The following is a 17,480-nucleotide window of genomic DNA, read 5'->3' as shown; positions in this document are numbered from 1 at the left end:
TCGTTGGTTCATGTCAGTCAGTATGAATTAACGTTTAAAAACATGTTAAATTATATATATTTTAATATATAAGTCGCACCTAACTATAAGTCGCAAGACCAGCCAAACTATGAAAAAAAGTGTGACTTATAGTGTGGAAAATACGGTAACTATTCCCTTCATTGAGTTGGTACTTTCAGGGCAATTGGGTATTATTAAATACGTCTTCACCTCTCTAGTTCTCTTTACTGGTCTTCTTATGTGTCTAATGTTCTGCTAATATCTGTCTGCTCTTATTCCAATATATCTCTGCTCTGCTGACAAAACATGTGATTTGCCTTCAAATTAGATAAGTGGCATTATCTTATGGTTAAGGAGAGTGCCATAATATCTAAGCAGACAAGGTGGTTGCGTTGCAATACATTTGCAACACAAGCACTGATGCATCTGTGTCATACAATATGGGTGTTTATTAAGATTGGCCTTATTGACCCTTGTTGTTGCCTGTGCTGCCAGAACCGGTGTACCATGTTCTCTGATTCACACTATCCCATCCCACTTTCCAGCCTTCAACCCAACATTATAAAAACTAATAATCGACCATGTCAAAAAAAATGGTTTGATGTGTGAAATAGAATGTAAAAAAAAACTTAAGAGACGATTGCGTGTCGGAAAGCGTGTGTGTCGTCACAAAAAGTTTTAAATAATATTCAAGAAACCTTTTAGTCTTTAGAATGCGGTTTGGAATTTATTCATAATTACATTTGACACAAAGCCATTCACCAAAATATTCAAAGCAAGGAAATTGTGGCAGAAACCACAATGAGACTAAGCACAGTGAGCGGTGCAACGGCAGGCCACATGGGCGTCCACTGTCTCCCTCAGGTCCACACTCTTCTCATAGATTATGCTCAGACCCTCTGAACGGTTCAGGTTGGAATCTGTAAAAGTAAATATGGGTAAAAATGTAAAAAGGAAGCTTTTGGTACATTTGATGCATTTTAATTTAATTAAAACATACGTAGTCCATCATGCACTCACCGGTGGGCAGGCAGTGGAAGCCAATAGTGACAGGGGTGGTCCTCACTGGGTAGCAACCGTCCAGACAGCGCAGCACAGGCTCAACAGAGAAGCATTTGGACTCCTGGCCATTGACAATCATCTGCTTTTCCAGCTTCACAGATTCAAGCTTCAAGCGACATTCTGGAATATAAAAGTATCGTTAAGTTCTGCATAGACAACATACACTTTGATAGGTTTGGAATAATAAAAATATCCTTCGCTCAATTAGAAAGACGGATTTCAGAGCCAACATTGCATAGTTGTTCAGCCTCTCTACTTCAAAAACCTAACAGTTTAATTAACAGTTCTTTGTAAAGAAAAATATGTTTTACCAGTGGCGTCCCGGCAGCTCTCAGCTGGAAGCACCCAGGAATGGGCAAAGCTGACTGGGCTCTTGCTCAGGCGTCCATTGGGCATGCGGAACTCCTCTCTGACTTCCCCATCAGCTTTACCACAGATACCACAGGTCTGACCCTTCATCCAGTCTACAACTTGGACCTAGTACAAAGATTTCAAAGAGAAATTAGCTAGTTATCTTTTATCATCATATTCATCTTCACAACAATGTTTTGCTATCAAGTGACTGAATCTTATCAGAAGATTTCCATCACCTTCCATGAATTTCCATCCATGTAAACCTCCTGGAGACCATGGCTTGGAGCATGGAGAGAGATACCCCCTCCGCTTTGTCTGATCTGGATGGAACCTATATTCAGGAAGGATGAAAAATGTTTAACGCATTGCCAAACCTGCAGCTCAATACACTGATCTTGTTAAAGGAAGTTAATAGTTTACAATGAATTAAAATAACCTGTAGGATGTTGGTATGGGAGGCTGCTGATGGGAATTTCCCGTTCATTGACCTTCACCAGTACCTGGTTGTCCTTGGGGTACAGGTCAATATCGCTGATGAAAAAAAGTTTATTTGGTTATTTTGTAAAAAAATATACTTCCCAATTGAGTATGAATAATATGCAATTTTTGTCATTTTATTTACAAATATAGTTGTGCTTGTTATTGAGTACTCACATATTAGATATCTTCACATTAATGTGGTTTTGATCATTGTCCTTCTTTAACAGAACCATGAACTTGAGCTCTTGTGTGCAATCCTGAGCCACAACTTGGTAGCAGGAGAGTGGCATGTCACTCTTGTACCTCCTGTTGTTGAATGTAGTCATTGTGTTTCCATCCATGCTACATTCAGCTAGAGTTTAAAAAAAGAAGTAAAATGATTAAAACATTCACGAAACCATTTATACCAAAAACTTTATTTTGAATAATCAGATTTTTCTCACCTGCATTGGCTTTGGAGAACAAGTAGTACACTTGGTCAACAATGTTGTCTGAGAGCACAGAAAGCTCAGCAGCGGTGTCTCCGACAGGCAAAGCAATAGGGAGACTCAACGCCAGTTTGGAAATGGTCATCTGTAAGGAACGACAATGAAGTAAATGTAAAGTAATGGAAAACCAGCTTCTGTAAAAGTAACCTCAGTTAAAAACAGATGACTAGCTCACCTTTGGAGTCTTCAGCACAATATTCAACCTTCTCGCAGAGATAAGAGCCAGTGTGAGTTTGATTTCTTTCTTTATGTTTTTGGCTTTTCCTTGACTAACCCCAGCCAGGATAGCAGCACTATAAAGGGACTCAGAGACCCTAGATCAAGAAAGTAACATTTTAAACATTCACATATACAGTAGAGGATTATTTCTAAAACAATTTTGCACATATATAGACCACAAAGCCATAGTGTTGAATGACTAATAGTGAAATGAGAGATTGTACCTCTTTGCATTTCGCCTCAGGGCACTTGGGATCTTGTCCCATGACAGCTTCAGACGGAGAGCAGGATTTTCGTTGACAAGACCAGTTTCTGCTGTGATCTCAGTGTCATATTCCTTGCACTCAACACCCCATGCAATCTTAGCCTAAGAGGAGAAATGTTGTTGTGGGTTGTTATGTGCATCTTGCAGGACCTCAGATAGCTTGTAAAACAAACAATTATAGTAGTTCATAATAACAAACTAAATATATTATAACCTGCACCAACAGCGCAGAATAAATGGTAGAGGGTGGTTTAAGGGGACATTTTTGTAGATAACAGCAGTGCCCATGAAAATACTTTTACTAATCATTGTTTTTGTCACTTTAGACAGCATCAGAGGTCTTCAGGCTTACCATAACTTTGTGGTTGCTCAGCAACACTCCATCGGTACAGATTCTGTAATGGTTATCCTTTTCTAGGTTAGCCACGATGATCTGCACCCTGGAAGTAGCTTTGTCCAGATAGGCAGTAATCTGGTATCCCTGCACTGCATGGTCAGCTCTCACAGCACGGATGAGTATTGTCACGGAAGGAGCAACAGCATTGCCAAGGAATTTGTTCTGACAAGATGTAAAGTGAAGTTATTCTCATACTCGTGTCCAGGGTTGGTTTGAGCTGTGGGAGAATAAATTATTGTTGAAGTTTTTTGTTAGGGGTATTGTTTCACCTGTTTGTAGATTGCCTCAAAGCTGGATGCACTGCTTCTGCTGGACGTTCTTTCCTTTGAGATGGCGTGCTGCAAGAGTGACAAGGCAGGTTAGATTGAAGTAGGTGTTTATTTACACACACAACATTTTATATGAAAATAATTACCTTGTGGACGTGGTCCTTGGTAAACTTCATGTCATTGAGTTCCTGCCATAATAGAAAAGCAAACCTTTCAGTAAATGCATTTTTCTTTTGAGAAAAATTTTACTTTTTGATTCTACCTTACCTTTGACATGCGAGAGCTGGAGCTGGAAGAGCTGGAGCTTGAGGAGCTGGAGCTGGAAGAGCGGTTGTTTGGTGATCTTCTGGTGTTCCTTTGGCTGTTGCGTCCGCTGCTGCTGCTGCTGCTGCTGCTGCTGCTGCTGCTGCTGCTGCTGCTGCTGCTGCTACTGCTGCTGCTACTGCTGCTACTGTTGCTACGTACTCTCTTAGACTGCTTGTTAGCTGCAGCAGCACCAACAATCAGCATTTTTTTGTTGTTACGGGAGGATGAGCTGGATGAGCTAGATGAGCTGGATGAGCTAGATGAGGAGGAAGAGGAGGAAGAAGAAGACCGAGAGCTGCTGGAACTAGAACTGCTGGAGCTGGAGGAAGATCTGGTACCATTCTTGCGACCGGGAACCAAGACTTTCTTGAGTTTCAACAGGACATTTGTTGCCTCTGGAGATTCTTCATCTTCATTCACAGTGATCACTTTGACAATCTTTTTAGCTGCCTCTGCTCCAACCTGGACCTCAATCTCCATTCTTTCAATGACTGTGCCTGAAGCTATCCCCAAAAATAGATACAATATTTTTAGACATTGGAATTTGTATCTAATTTGTAATTGTATTTCAATCAAATATAACATTTATAATTTCACTTGCCTTGTGACAAATCAACAGTGACTGAGTGTTTCCCGATAAGGGTATAGAGTGGTGAGTTTCTGATGAAGGCAGCATTCTGGGATTCAATGTTAGCGCATGCCTTGATACCAAAGGTTTTGAATGCGGTACAGAATTTCTTCTTCAGTTGTGCAGACAACCTTCTCATTTTAGGAATGATATTAGAAGGCAAATCAGAGTAAATCCGTTCAGATGATCTTGACTGAAACATATACAATAGATTAGATCTCCGGGGTATACGAAGAAGTTCATGCTGTAAATGGTCAAATTGTATGGTTTCAAATAGGTTACTCATCTTACCCAATCACTTTCCTGTGAGGATGAGATCTTTGATCTCAAAGTATCTCTAGACAGCTGTGCTTCTTTGGCAGGAATCATTGGTATCATCTTAGTAGCTGCAAGGTCTTCAACATTTCTTGCCACAGCAAGACTCTCAACACTGTAACAATGATTTATTAAATTCATTCAAATATTATAGTACACAATGCAATAGTTTTTTCAGATGTAAAGTTTAAAAGAAGCAGTTGCATACCGCACAGTTGCCAGGTGATCTGCAGACTGAACAGGCAAAACCTCAAACTTGAAGTTGCCCTTTGCAATGTCAACTTTAGCTGCCATTTTTGCTGGGACAATTGTGTGTACTTTTGCCCTTGCCATAAGAGTAGCCTGGATCCAGGCAGTGTTCACTCCCATCACAGCAAATGTATGCATGGCAACACTGAAACATTACAAAATAAATACTTGTAACAATAATTGTATCACATGAAGTAACCTTTTCATAACAAATGTATAGGTGTAAAATTGTACTAGTATCCCTGTAGCAAACTGATCGAATACTACCTTGGTGTTATCTCTGCATGCAGCTGAATGTCTGTGTTCAAGAGCTGGGCAGGATGGAAAGCCTCAGGAAGTGAAGGAGTCATGGCCACTCTGACTGTGGGGTTGGAGAGAACACAAGTATAAAATATTAATTTGATCAATATTGTAACAGCAGTCGTTTACATTACTCTGTTGGTGGAGATATTTTACCTTGTACAGTTGCAGCAGCCACGGCAGCAGTGTAGAAACTGAGTTCCATGGGCACACCAACAGCTGTAGGGAAGATGTGACGTACCTCTGCAGCCAGCAGGGGCTTTGCGTACTGGAAGGAGGCTCCAGACAACAGTTCCTTCAGAGCCTTCCTTCCAATTGCATGTGCAGAAGGTCCAGTAGCCAGCTACAGGAAATCATAGATATATTGGAACATTATTTTTAAAGGAAATCATAAATATACTGGAACATTATATTTCAAAGAAATCATAGATATAATGGAACATTATATTTCAAAGAATGGTATCCCTGTTTTAAGATGTTTATAAAAGTTGTTGTATGTGTCATACCTGTATGGCCTGTTCAATCATTTCCTTGTCAATGTGAGCGAAAGCAATTTCCTGTCCAAAGAATTTCACATACATAGAAGCTAGTGGCTTGTTTGTGGGCAGGGACTTCAAGTCAGTCAGCTGTGGATGGAAGAGCAGAGTAAACTTTGATAACCTTCAACACTTTATCTGAACTAATTCGTTTTTTCAACAACTCTTTAAAGTAGTTTCAAAATATCCCTTTCACTCACCGCCTTAATGACACGCTTCATCTTAGTGATCCTGTCAGCATTTTCAGCAATATTGGGCATCTTCATGAGAGCCTCCTGGATTCCCTCTGTTCTTACTCCAACCTGAAAGAGAAGATGGTGACTTAGAATAACGTAGAAAACAAGTTCATTGCTATCCATTAGTATTTAAAGAAGAGCTCGTACCTCCAGAACATCAGCAGCTGCTCCAGCAATGTATGTTCTTGCCTTGGCTACCACAGCTCTAGGTAATAAGGTGGCAGCATCGTTGATGTACAAAGCACTGGCAGCAGCACCCATCATCAGAGGAGCTTATGAAAGAAACACATATATGTTTTTATAAGACATAATAGACAATAATGAATGCTGTACATTTAAGATAAACCAAAAACAAGTTGCCAAAAAAGACCCTCACAGGAATAGGAGTCCAGGTGGAAGGCCTTGCTGAAGGTATAGCTCAACCTATCGAATTTGGGACTGAGGATCTTGACAGCGACATTGGATGCTGCAGCACTGAAATGGGATATATATGAAACAGTTCAATAAAGTCAGATATAAGACAGTTGTGAGCAAACTGTGTCATGTAGTCCAAAGATATACATGAAGCAACTTATCCTTACACTGGAGCAAAGTCAGGGGCGGTGCTCCTAGTCAGGGATTTCATGTAAGAGTACACAAAGCTGGCCACTTGCAGATTTGTCTCTTTCTGCACCGCATCGGCAAAGGTAATCACGAGACCCATCGGAGGCCTAGTCTCAAACAGCACAACAGCAGCAACCATGCGGAGCTCTGGGTGGAGAGCCCTGTCCATGAACAGCTGCACCGCCACTTCCTGAATCTAATTTACAGAAATGACATTGACAGATATAAATGATAAGTTAACTTGTTTACGGTGTCATCCATAGCCACAAACAAATGTCCTTACCCTTCTAGGCTCCTTCTTGGCAATGTTCCTCAGGGCCAGGATGGCATCAACCTGAACTCTTATAGGCAGAGAAGCAGCAGCAGCTCCAAATCCAGGCAAGAGCTTTGTGATTGGTTTAATACTAGAAGGGTGGGCAGCATTACCCAGGACTTTAAGAGCAACTACAAGTTCTTTAATTTCCCCTTTTGCAAGCGCCTCAATAGCGTGGTCATGGATGGGCTGTTGAGAAAAAACATGAAGTTGTTCAATCTCCAGGATAATGGCGGTAAACACTGCCTAAGAGAGAAATTTACATTACCTTCACAAGTTCTGAAGGGCAGTTGGTGTGTACAGCACAGTACTTGAAAACCATGGTACCATAACCAAGCATGGCGATTTCACGAAGAATTGAGTTTTGCTGAATCATGTGGTGGAAAGCCAACCCCTGGAAGAGAGACTTTATATTGTGGTCTGGTTTTATAATATTCATAAGAGTACTTAATGTTGACTTGAAGGTTTACCTACCTCTACAAGCTTGACACTATCCAGATCAGCCGTCACCATGTGGACAGCAGCCATTAGAGCCTGAGCGGCCTCAGGAATAGTGAGGTCACCAGCAATAAACTTCTCCTTGATGAACCTAACAGTGACAGGACTTCCAATTGCCGGGATGGCACTCAGGATCCAGTGTCTAAAAAAGTAAAACCTTCATTTTAGTGACATTCTTCATTTCTTTTCCTATTCAAATTATATTTGTTCTTGTTATGTGGGAATATTTGGGATTCAGGTGGCTGAGCGGTTATGGAATCGGGCTAGTAATCAGAAGGTTGCCGGTTCGATTCCCTGTGCCAAGTCTGTGCCAAATGACGTTGTATCCTTGGGCAAGGCACTTCACCCTACTTGCCTCGGAGAGAATGTCCCTGTACTTACTGTAAGTCGCTCTGGATAAGAGCGTCTGCTAAATGTAAATGTAATTATGTAATTAAACACCTGAAAGCTGGATTCGCTTTGTACTGACTCCAGATGGCCTCGATATTCTCCATTCTGGCCACACGCAGGAGCTGGATGAGCTCCACAAACTTCAGAGGGGCATCCTCATGAACCTTTGCCTCATTGTGGGTAACCAAATGGTTCAGAACCTCAACAATCTGTAAAGAAAAAGACAAAAAGTATTAAGGATTTGAGGAGAACCATTTATGTGTGTTTTTTTACTGTTGAATAAGGATTTAAACCCTCAATACCTGAGCTTGTGCATTGCTGATCCTGAGGAGCTGAATGGGTATCTGGTGAAGCTCAGTGGCAAACTCATATTGCAGAGATCCACGGGAAATGTATTCGGCTCCAATGGGTTCCACTGTGGCCTTCTGAATCTCTTGGAATGTCAACCTTTGTCTATGAAAAGGATATTAACTTATTATGGATTGCTCTACATGTTGAATACACTGTCATTGTATCAATTCAAATAGATCTCCAGATGTTTCTCAGATATCAGTTATTAGACAACATACTTTGCCTCCATCTGGGCAGCTCCGGTCATCTCGTTGAATGGAGAGAACTGATGGACCTCAGTAACAGTGGCTTCCATAATCAGAGCACCATTGTCAGTTGGCTTCATGATGTAGTTGTAGGCTGCAGCTCCCCTCAAGTTCTTTCTAGACTATAAAGATAAAACGTAATGTTGCACAAAATGTCAGATGTTCATACTGATACCTATCAGAATAAAAATGAAGGTGATGAAACAGCTACTTACATCCTGAGAAGCTACCAATTTCTCAGTGTAAGCCAAACCAAACTCCTTCTCGAGTCTCTCCTGGCAGTGATTCAGATCCTTGGTCTTGGTCAGATGAATGCGCTCAGCCTTGGCATCCTCACTGATGACATAGCTGGTCTTGCAGACTCCCTGAGCTCCAGCCTGGTGAAAATAAAAGACAGCATGGTTTGGCTAAGAGTTAGAGTAGTGGTAGAGTAGGGCTAACCCTTTCATTTGAGCTTTAAGATAGAAGCCTGACCTCTTGCAGCTCATAGATGTTCTGTGTCTTCTTGATGTTCAGCTGAAGGATGTTCAAGATACCTCTGTGGACATTCAACACCGTAGCAGAGATACCAGCAGGGGCATGTATCTTACCCACAACTCCATTGGCATACTCAAACTTGATGGGAGTCTGGAGCTGAGCAGCCAGAGCTGAAGTGAGCTTTGCAGCTGGAACAAAAGGATCTCTGGGCCAGACACCACTGTACTCAAAGATCTCTGGGTCCACAAGCTGCGAGAAAACAATCAAAAGGAACATTTAATGAAAAGAAAATGAACTCCTGACTGTTGAGTATTGAAACTTGATGTGCATCCTGTACCTTCAGCAGGAAGTTATTCTGGGCAACTGCACTGATGAGAACTTTGCTGATGACTTTGATTCCTGCTCTAGCCAGACCTTCTTCAGGCAGACCTCCCAAGACCACTGCCTCGTAATTGTACACATAGGTATTGCTGGAGGCAAACTCAGGAGCTGCAATGAACAATTATGTTGAATTTTGTAAGTAATCTGTATATTAATCTCTGATTGAAATGAATGAATACACAAATTTAAAAAAAACTTACCAAAATTGACCTGTTGACTCGCTGAAATGTTTAAGTAGACATATTACTTTATATACAACAAAAATTATTGCAACAAATTATCATCTAATAATAACAATTTAGACTTACCCACAAGGGCTAGAGTCAGGGCAAGCACTACCGTTCTCATGTTCGGCGGAATGTAACGAAAAACATTCTCAGACGTCCTTTTAAAGCAAATTTCCGCTGACTGCACACAATTTATCATTCACCAAATGCACTGGATTACCATGTTGACCTGTTATCAGACCATTAAAACACACTTTAAAACTAACAGATCAATGGGATTGCAAATGTTACAAACTAGGTTAGGTTAACCTGGCCTTTCTCAGGTTAGCTTTTTTAGGAACGGTTCAATGTCCAAGTACTTTTTTTGTTTGTCCTTTCTCCAATTTCATTCTCTTATATATGTCCAGAGACGTCAGATAGGTCTCCAGATTACATAAGGCATATCTGTAATGGCTTTCTTTTAAATAATAATGTATCATGTACATAAGACCACAATTTATTTCTGGTTATTATCTCATCTTAACCTATTGTCTTCAGTCTCATCATCAACACTGTGGAACACTTTTTCAATTAGCTTTTCCCTACATAACTATGTAACCCTAATTTCCATCCTGATGCTTATGTTGGGTAGTTTTTTATTCTTGACGTTGTTGTGTTTTCTACAAACAAGTGTCTAAAATTATTCTTAATAGTGTACTTGTTGCACATTTTAACATTATTGTTTGTTCTTTACCAAACTAATTGTTTGTTCACAGAGAAACACAGTTCCATTGCTAATGTTTTGTCTTTGGCACATGTTTCAGTCTGTCACTAAAGGTCACTTTGCTCTGATTTAAGTCAACATCGCCTTGAACTTGTATTTGGTTACAATTTAAGATGACAATGCCAAGGACTGTAAAATGTCCCACTTTGGATTACATTTTAATAGAAAAGTTCAACACTGAATAATATCTGTCATTCTTATCATAATGTTACAATAACAACAGCTCTCACCCCAGCAACTACACTTGTTCACAGTGACCCCACAAATAATGCAGGTGTGTGTTGTCTGGGAACATTCACATTGTATACATGTATTAATTTAGCTAAAAAGTGGTCCAAAGTGCACATACTGGATTAGTTAAATTAAGAAATCAAGGACTATAAGTGTACAGTTATAAAATGTACAGTGTCTAATTGCCATTGATCCGTTTGTGGTACACAGTGCAACAGGATCTCATCTCCAATACAACATCACATAGGTCAATTTTGCAATTACTAATATATAGAACATGTAGAACATAGTCTGGGCCAAAGCTTGTTCTGGAATGAGGTAACAGTTAACAAAACAAACAAAAAAATGTTCCATGGAAAAAATTTATGTCTGTGTCTGTGACTGTGCAAATGGATTCTCTGGCAGATAAAATGACAAGAGCCTTAGCAATGTGACTGAGCATATATGTGCATACTGTTAACATAAATATTATTTCATATTCACTCATTCAGTGGCTCAAGAGGAGGTACCACAAACTACCAGTAGGGGTCAGGCAAGATCCTGAATGAGGTCCAGTACTAAATGTTCCAAATCAAGTGTTTCAATGTGAGTCACTCAGGAAGCGGTTATCCAAGGACCCACTATAAAATATTTACTTTGTTTTCTGTTGCGAGAATTGAGTGAAAGTCTAAATCTACTGTGTATGGTCTAGCGGTAGGTTAATTCCATACATACTATCGTTCTATCTTCTAGGTAAAAAATGAACCAGTGTTAAGTGTTAAAGTCAGGTCCTTTCAACTCACTCCTCCATGAATATCTCCTGCTCTGCAACTGGTATCTGGAACCGAGTTTCTGGGTCCAACCAACAAAGAGGACTTGTACTAGCCAGCCTGAAAGTGTGTCAGTTAGCGTCAAGTATCTTGAGCATGTACAATAAGTGCCAACGAAACCTCCTGGAGCCATGTACATCATTCTCATTAAGACAACATAAATGGTTTCACACACACCCGCAGTTTTGGATTGTGATGTATAGATAGCATTGTTTTGTGTACACATACATGCTATGTGTTGATATTATCAACTTTCTGAAGTATGCATGAGTTTAATAGGATATACAGTAAATTGTAATTCTTACAGTATATGTAACTGAACACATTCCTGAATGGACAATGTATGTATGCACAAAAATCGGATCCAATATTGTAGAGCAGAACTTTGTCCTGCACCAAATCAAAGGTGGCATCTGTGTATGAGCTGACTTAAACATGTGACCCACAGCATTTGGCATAGAAATGAATATCCTCCCATGTCACAAGCTCACTGACGGTTATTTTTCATGTTTCAGAGAGTCAAGAAGCGGGGGTAGTAGAGTTGCAGGTGTATCTACGAGAAATGGGTTGCGGTGAGGTGACTGTTTTGCACACAAAGTTTTTCACACACTGTTCTGGAGCTGCAGCATGTTCTACAACCACATCCTCCCCTCTGCTGCTGCTCTCTGCTGCTCCAACCCCCCCCCCCCCCCCCCCCCTGCGCACTACCCCACAGCTTAGTTTTAAGCTTTTCTTTCACACTTCCTTTGGAAATGATAAAACTACAAATACAAGTTAAAGCAAAAACGGTTTCATTTTAGCTGCCATTGATTGAAATAATACCCCAGACTCAGTAACTTACTTTTTTATTTCATTACTTAATTACTAAACTTATCATGCATGTTTGCGAGTGCAGCGAACAGAAAGTACACAAAATGTGCAGAATACTCTATTACCATTTCTACAACATTCTAAGTTGTATATATAAAGAGCTTTTAGTTAAAGGTTTTGATACATATTTACATTAATTAGAAGTTAATTTAAAATGTAATTTGAAGAGGAAATTTGAAAGGACGGATATTTCCCTCACAAAAAGGAAGAATTAAAAGTAGATTCAAGCAATCAGCATACATATTTTGTTGTAATATAATCCCATGTTACAAGTCAAAGTGGTTATCTGGTCATCAGTTATACTGCTTTCCAGCTGAACTCTGTGGTTGAGACAGAAAAGATAGTTAGAGCATACAAAAGGTTTAGTTCATTATCAAACCATTTTCAAACTTTTATTTCTTGCCAGAAGTGGAGTCAATAATGACACGTGTAGTTGTTGCAGTAGGACCTGCTCACATTGAAGCCTCCACACAAAGACCATGATAAAAAGTCCGTAGGAGCCACTCTTCACAATAAAAAAAGCATATGCAAGTATAGCAGTCTGGGTGCTCGCCACATAGCACTCTGCAAAAGAAAAGAAATGCACAAGGAACTTACCAAAAGACTGACCATAACTTTGACACGGATGTCTTTCAAAATGGGCATACTGTACATACCTGTACTTATGACTGGACTTTGACCTGACAGAAACAAAAAATGCATAAGATGCATACAGCACTGTTCATCTTTACATCATCTTTTCAATTGGGGTGATAATTGTACAAATGTACTAAACATTTGGCATACCTTTTATTCCATGTATGTCTGCTGTGAATTCAAGATCCGTAGTCCCGTTGTAGAAATGGACAATGCAGGTAAATTTCAAGTAAGGTGTGTACCACTCCTTGGCAGACACTCTCAGCCTGCTGGTGATGCTGTATGTGTTAGTGTTGGCTTCCTGCACAGCTGAGTTGTCAGTCCCCACTCCTTTAGTTTTGTCCACCCCATCAATCTTCCATAGCACACTGACATGGTCGGGGTAGAAGCCGGTGGCCACACACACTAGGGTCTTCTTGTTCTTGTTGTCCTTCTTGTCTTTACACTCAGTATCAGAGGGTGGCAGGACAGTGACTTTGGGGGATGTAATTTCACGATCTATAAAGAGAAAATATAAATATTACCACTGATGAATAACTTATGTCAAGAGGACAGTATGCTCTGGGTGAACAAACACAGTGCTCAAGAATTTTACGAAAGCATTACCGATTTTTATGTCAGCCTTGATGTGATCAAAAGGACCTGTGTCTCATATTAACAGAGAAACTCTTAATGTCACAGTTATTAAAAGGTTTCCAAAATAGAATAAAGTTTCTCACCTAAGACTGTGAGTTTGCTGCCACTCCCGAAGAAAGCAGGGCTATTAGTTCACACTGATATACAGCAACAAACAATATCCTGCAAAACAGTCTAGCTCCGTATACCCCAGTTGTCACAATTTCAAATTATTTTTTGCATCCTAAATACACCTATTTATCCTAGTATGTATTCTAGTTAGTTATCTAATCAAATGGCTGAGTGACGGACAAGTGCTTTTTACAACAATTAAAAAACTGATAAATGATATTCTATTCTGCCCTTTTAAGTCATGCAAACACAGGTGTCACTGATGTATACATGTGGTAAGTAATGTTTAGCCTTATCTAAGATTGCGAGTTTTGACCCATTACCAAAGCAAAACTGTGACTGAAATGTAGAGTTCCGTGGTACCTACCATCCTGCCAGAGCAAGCTACATCTAAGCAGGCAGCCAAATATCTAACTAGCAACAGCCTATGATAGGAGAACATACACAATGCCTCATATTAAACCTACAGACATTAATTTTATTCTCAGAATTAAAAAAGCAAAGTCTGCATATTCCTAGTGCTTACATTATTGATTACATTAATATTATAATATTAACAAAGTTTCCTTATGTACTTTAACACAGGTCATTAGTTTACAGGTTTCCTTACTTAAAACTGTGAGTTTGGTGCCAGGTCCAAAGTATACTTGTGTCTGTGCACAGTGTCTCCGATTTAACAGAAACTCAATTCACAGCTTCTCCAAATCTAGCTCAAACTTTGGGAATCTCTCTGAGGAGCACATGGAATGAGAAATCGAAAAATTGAATGACCAAACTTACCCCAAAGCTTTTGAGATTTAACCCTAGGTTTGATACTCTCAGAAAGCTAAACATCAATCATGGTTCAGATTCAATAATCCAGACACATAATATGCCAAAGGAGAGTTCATTTATTTATAATACATTGGGAGTGAATTCAAGGGATATTTCTCATCATCTGGTCATTACACCAAAGTATGCTTGGCTTGCATCAGTCCCAGGTCAGTGAGCCAACAACTTCATCAAACGCACGCCAATTACACAATAATACTATTGCACATACAGTACATAACATGTTCAGGCATATACATCGGTTTCAGCTCACCTAAATTTGCATAAAGTAGAAAACTAGGACATTTTATGTGAATTACTTACCAACAGTCAATTTTGTCAATTCCAAAGTAAGCTTGATAATTAGCACAGTACACAGGCATCATAATAAAGTTGTATGCAACAAGTATCCACAATTATATTATAATCTAAAATACGGTGATGTGATTTGCAAATTTCCTACATAAGAATGGTCTATTTTGATCCAGCTCCCAAGTTTTGAGTTGGCTTTGGCCTTGGCCACCACTGAAGCTACAGATAATATTTAATTGACCTGTTCTGATTCTAAATTCTAAGCTTTGTGTTGCTTCAGACCATGCTTCTCTTTAGCTAAGATGCATTGGTAGATATTGGAATGTGACATCAAACAGGGGACAAACATATCAACATATTTACCTAAAACGGTGAGTTTGGTTCCAAGTATGCTGGCTGATAGTTGGTCACAGTGTTTTCAAGTTAACTTGAAAACACTGTGAACATGTTCTCTTCTTTTTTGAGATAAACATTGGAGAAGTTAAACTTACCCAAAACAATGAGTTTTGTTCCATTCACCAAGAAAGCTTAATGTCCAGTGTGACATTGATAGTCGTATTGTCCCAAAAAAACATTTTCAAGAATCAAGGCTTCGTAGCATGAAAACCCACACTGTTGTTATCAAAAAAAGATTCTCAGAAACCTAATGGTTAGTCTAGTTTTACATCAACAGTAATGTTGGGAAGCAGGATGAAAACCAATATCCCTATTTAAATTCAGATGGGAGTTAGTATGTTTTACTGTTAATTTTACCATGTTAATTTTTCAATCTCAAAGTTAGATGAAATATTTGGGAGTGGGTCTCTAGTTGTTCTTTATATCCTGAGAGCCACACACCCCTCTTGTGCTCTGCAGCACTCTCCACTGAATAATGAGCTGAAGTTTTTGTACAGCTGCCCAATAGAGTTGTATCACTGTGGCCCCGTTTCCACAGTGTTAAACTGTCACACAAAAAGCACAATTTATCTTTGCCGGCACTTCAATTCAACCCCCAACACTCCTTCATATCTATCCCTCCATCTCTCAGTATCTGTCTCTGACAGCAGGTGGGCTGATGGTTACACAAGCATCTATTTCTGTGTGCTCTAGGGAAATCACAAGTACAAGGGGAGGACAGGTAAAGCCCTTGTTTTCTAAACCTCCATAGTTCAGGGAAACTCTCTCACATGGAATATAAAAAGGATATAGAAAATGTGATTACATATTTATCCGATAGAGGGCAGTGTATTATCATCTTTGAGACATTGAACTTTTTTGTAATCATGTCACTGTAGAAGTATATAGTAGATATCCTGACTTCTTGTTGAGCCATAATAACGGTAAATGTACAATGTTGACACTTGTGCTAAGGCTGACAGATTTCTTTCTCTGTTGCTTTCAGTTATGTGTTGTGAGACAACAAAGAAGTCATTTTGGCCGTACATACAGTAAAAGTGTATGTAAAACCAGTGAGACAATGGTAATGTACAGTGCCTGTCAGGCCCTCTTTCTCTGCCTATCACTTTTTCTTGTCTGTTGTCCAGGTTTGTTCCAGACCGGGTCTTACCCTTCACCCACTTCTCCGACCTTGCTGCTCCAACCCTCTAACCGGCTTCACATCTGTCCTGCATTGCTCATTAGTGTTGTGCTTGTGTATATTACTTGCCTTGCACTCTCTGCCGGTTTGTTTTATATAATTTGCTGCCCTCTGTAAAGCTTCTTGCTACCTGCATCCTTTGTCTCTGTGATCTGTTTTTGAGTCTTGTTCTGAGCCCTGACAGTGCCCTCCATAATGTTCGGGACAAAGACATTTCTTTCTTGACTTTCTTCTGTACTCCACAATTTTTGATTGTAATCAAACTATTTTCCAAGTTGTTAAAGTGCACTTATTCAGGTAGTATTAAATGACATTTTCAAATATTTTGGTTTCAACGAAAATACCCTTTACAAATAATCCCCCCTATTTAAGGGCACAACACAAAATAATTTGCAAGTGTTTGTGATTAGTCAGTTGTTTAATTGTTTAATTCATACAGGCATAAGAAAGGTTTTGGTTTCTAGTCTTCATTCTAGGCTTTTTTAGCCTCTGGAGTGTGTTGTTGCCATTGGTCTTCATGAGGACCTGAATTGTACAAATTAAAAATAATGAAACCATGATAAGGCTGAGAAACAAGAATACAATTGTAAGCGTCACTGTACAAACCTTAGGCTTTCCTAATCTGTTGCTACATTGAGAGCGGCAGTGAGCTCTGTAATCACAAAAGGACTGGTAGACCAAGAAAGACCTCTACAGCAAATGAGAATTCTTAACATTCTTAACAAAAAACACCTGTCAAAAAACAAATCAGAAATACTTTTCAGGAAACGGGTGTTGTCACAAAACTCCATGAACAAAAACAGAGGCTACACTGCAAGATGCACACCCCTGGTTAGCTGAAAAAACATGATGGCCAGGTTACAGTTTGCCAAGAAGAGCAAGCAGAGTTCTGTATGAAGGTGTTAACTTGTATCTGAACTTGAACAGTGCTGGCAAGAGTATGGAAGCGATAAGGAAGGAAAGTTGGAGGAGTAAACTGTCAGGCGCATGCGCCCTTTCTTTTTTTTACCTGTAGCACTTTGAGATTTAGCTAAATATAAAGTGCATTACAAATACAATTATTATTATTATTACTAAAGGGCCGTAAATGCTGTGGGTTCGGAGCACCGGACCAGAAATGGTCCGATGTAAAACTTG

At 39.6% G+C, this 17,480-nt stretch overlaps 1 protein-coding gene and 1 gene segment (V, D, J or C); both read right to left on the bottom strand.

Moving 5' to 3' along the window:
• Nucleotides 1–703: 703 nt before the first annotated feature.
• LOC136935949 (vitellogenin-like) lies at nucleotides 704–10,326 on the bottom strand. Its single transcript, XM_067229654.1, has 34 exons — nucleotides 9,671–10,326; nucleotides 9,563–9,583; nucleotides 9,319–9,470; nucleotides 8,979–9,230; nucleotides 8,720–8,881; nucleotides 8,478–8,626; nucleotides 8,211–8,361; nucleotides 7,960–8,117; nucleotides 7,495–7,660; nucleotides 7,289–7,414; nucleotides 6,991–7,209; nucleotides 6,686–6,903; nucleotides 6,481–6,578; nucleotides 6,252–6,376; nucleotides 6,069–6,170; nucleotides 5,839–5,958; nucleotides 5,489–5,675; nucleotides 5,300–5,393; nucleotides 4,992–5,177; nucleotides 4,760–4,898; nucleotides 4,442–4,661; nucleotides 3,802–4,343; nucleotides 3,681–3,722; nucleotides 3,535–3,603; nucleotides 3,221–3,427; nucleotides 2,828–2,970; nucleotides 2,560–2,698; nucleotides 2,340–2,469; nucleotides 2,071–2,248; nucleotides 1,853–1,947; nucleotides 1,653–1,747; nucleotides 1,374–1,539; nucleotides 1,021–1,182; nucleotides 704–920 (listed from the first exon to the last, which is right to left on the bottom strand). The coding sequence occupies exons 1-34, from the start codon at nucleotides 9,786–9,788 to the stop codon at nucleotides 808–810; spliced, it is 5,244 nt and encodes a 1,747-aa protein (XP_067085755.1). The 5' UTR covers nucleotides 9,789–10,326; the 3' UTR covers nucleotides 704–807.
• Nucleotides 10,327–12,204: 1,878 nt separating this feature from the next.
• Nucleotides 12,205–16,537, bottom strand: LOC136935821 (T cell receptor beta constant 2-like). The segment is given in 7 exon segments: nucleotides 12,205–12,582; nucleotides 12,719–12,826; nucleotides 12,919–12,942; nucleotides 13,049–13,396; nucleotides 13,505–13,540; nucleotides 15,131–15,163; nucleotides 16,474–16,537. Coding segments are annotated over 7 exon segments (615 nt in total).
• Nucleotides 16,538–17,480: the final 943 nt, after the last annotated feature.

The sequence above is a fragment of the Osmerus mordax genome, chromosome 26, assembly GCF_038355195.1.
Source record: "Osmerus mordax isolate fOsmMor3 chromosome 26, fOsmMor3.pri, whole genome shotgun sequence".
NCBI lineage: Eukaryota > Metazoa > Chordata > Actinopteri > Osmeriformes > Osmeridae > Osmerus > Osmerus mordax.
This window is presented reverse-complemented; position numbering and strand designations above follow the sequence as displayed.

Excerpts from the sequence above, each read along its gene's own strand:
- LOC136935949 (XM_067229654.1), bottom strand. The coding sequence starts at position 9,788 with ATGATAAATTGTGTGCAGTCAGCGGAAATTTGCTTTAAAAGGACGTCT. Across the intron at positions 4,662-4,759 it reads CCTCACAGGAAAGTGATTGG|TCAAGATCATCTGAACGGAT; the intron begins GTAAGATGAGTA and ends TATATGTTTCAG. Across the intron at positions 1,748-1,852 it reads CCCATACCAACATCCTACAG|GTTCCATCCAGATCAGACAA; the intron begins GTTATTTTAATT and ends TCCTGAATATAG.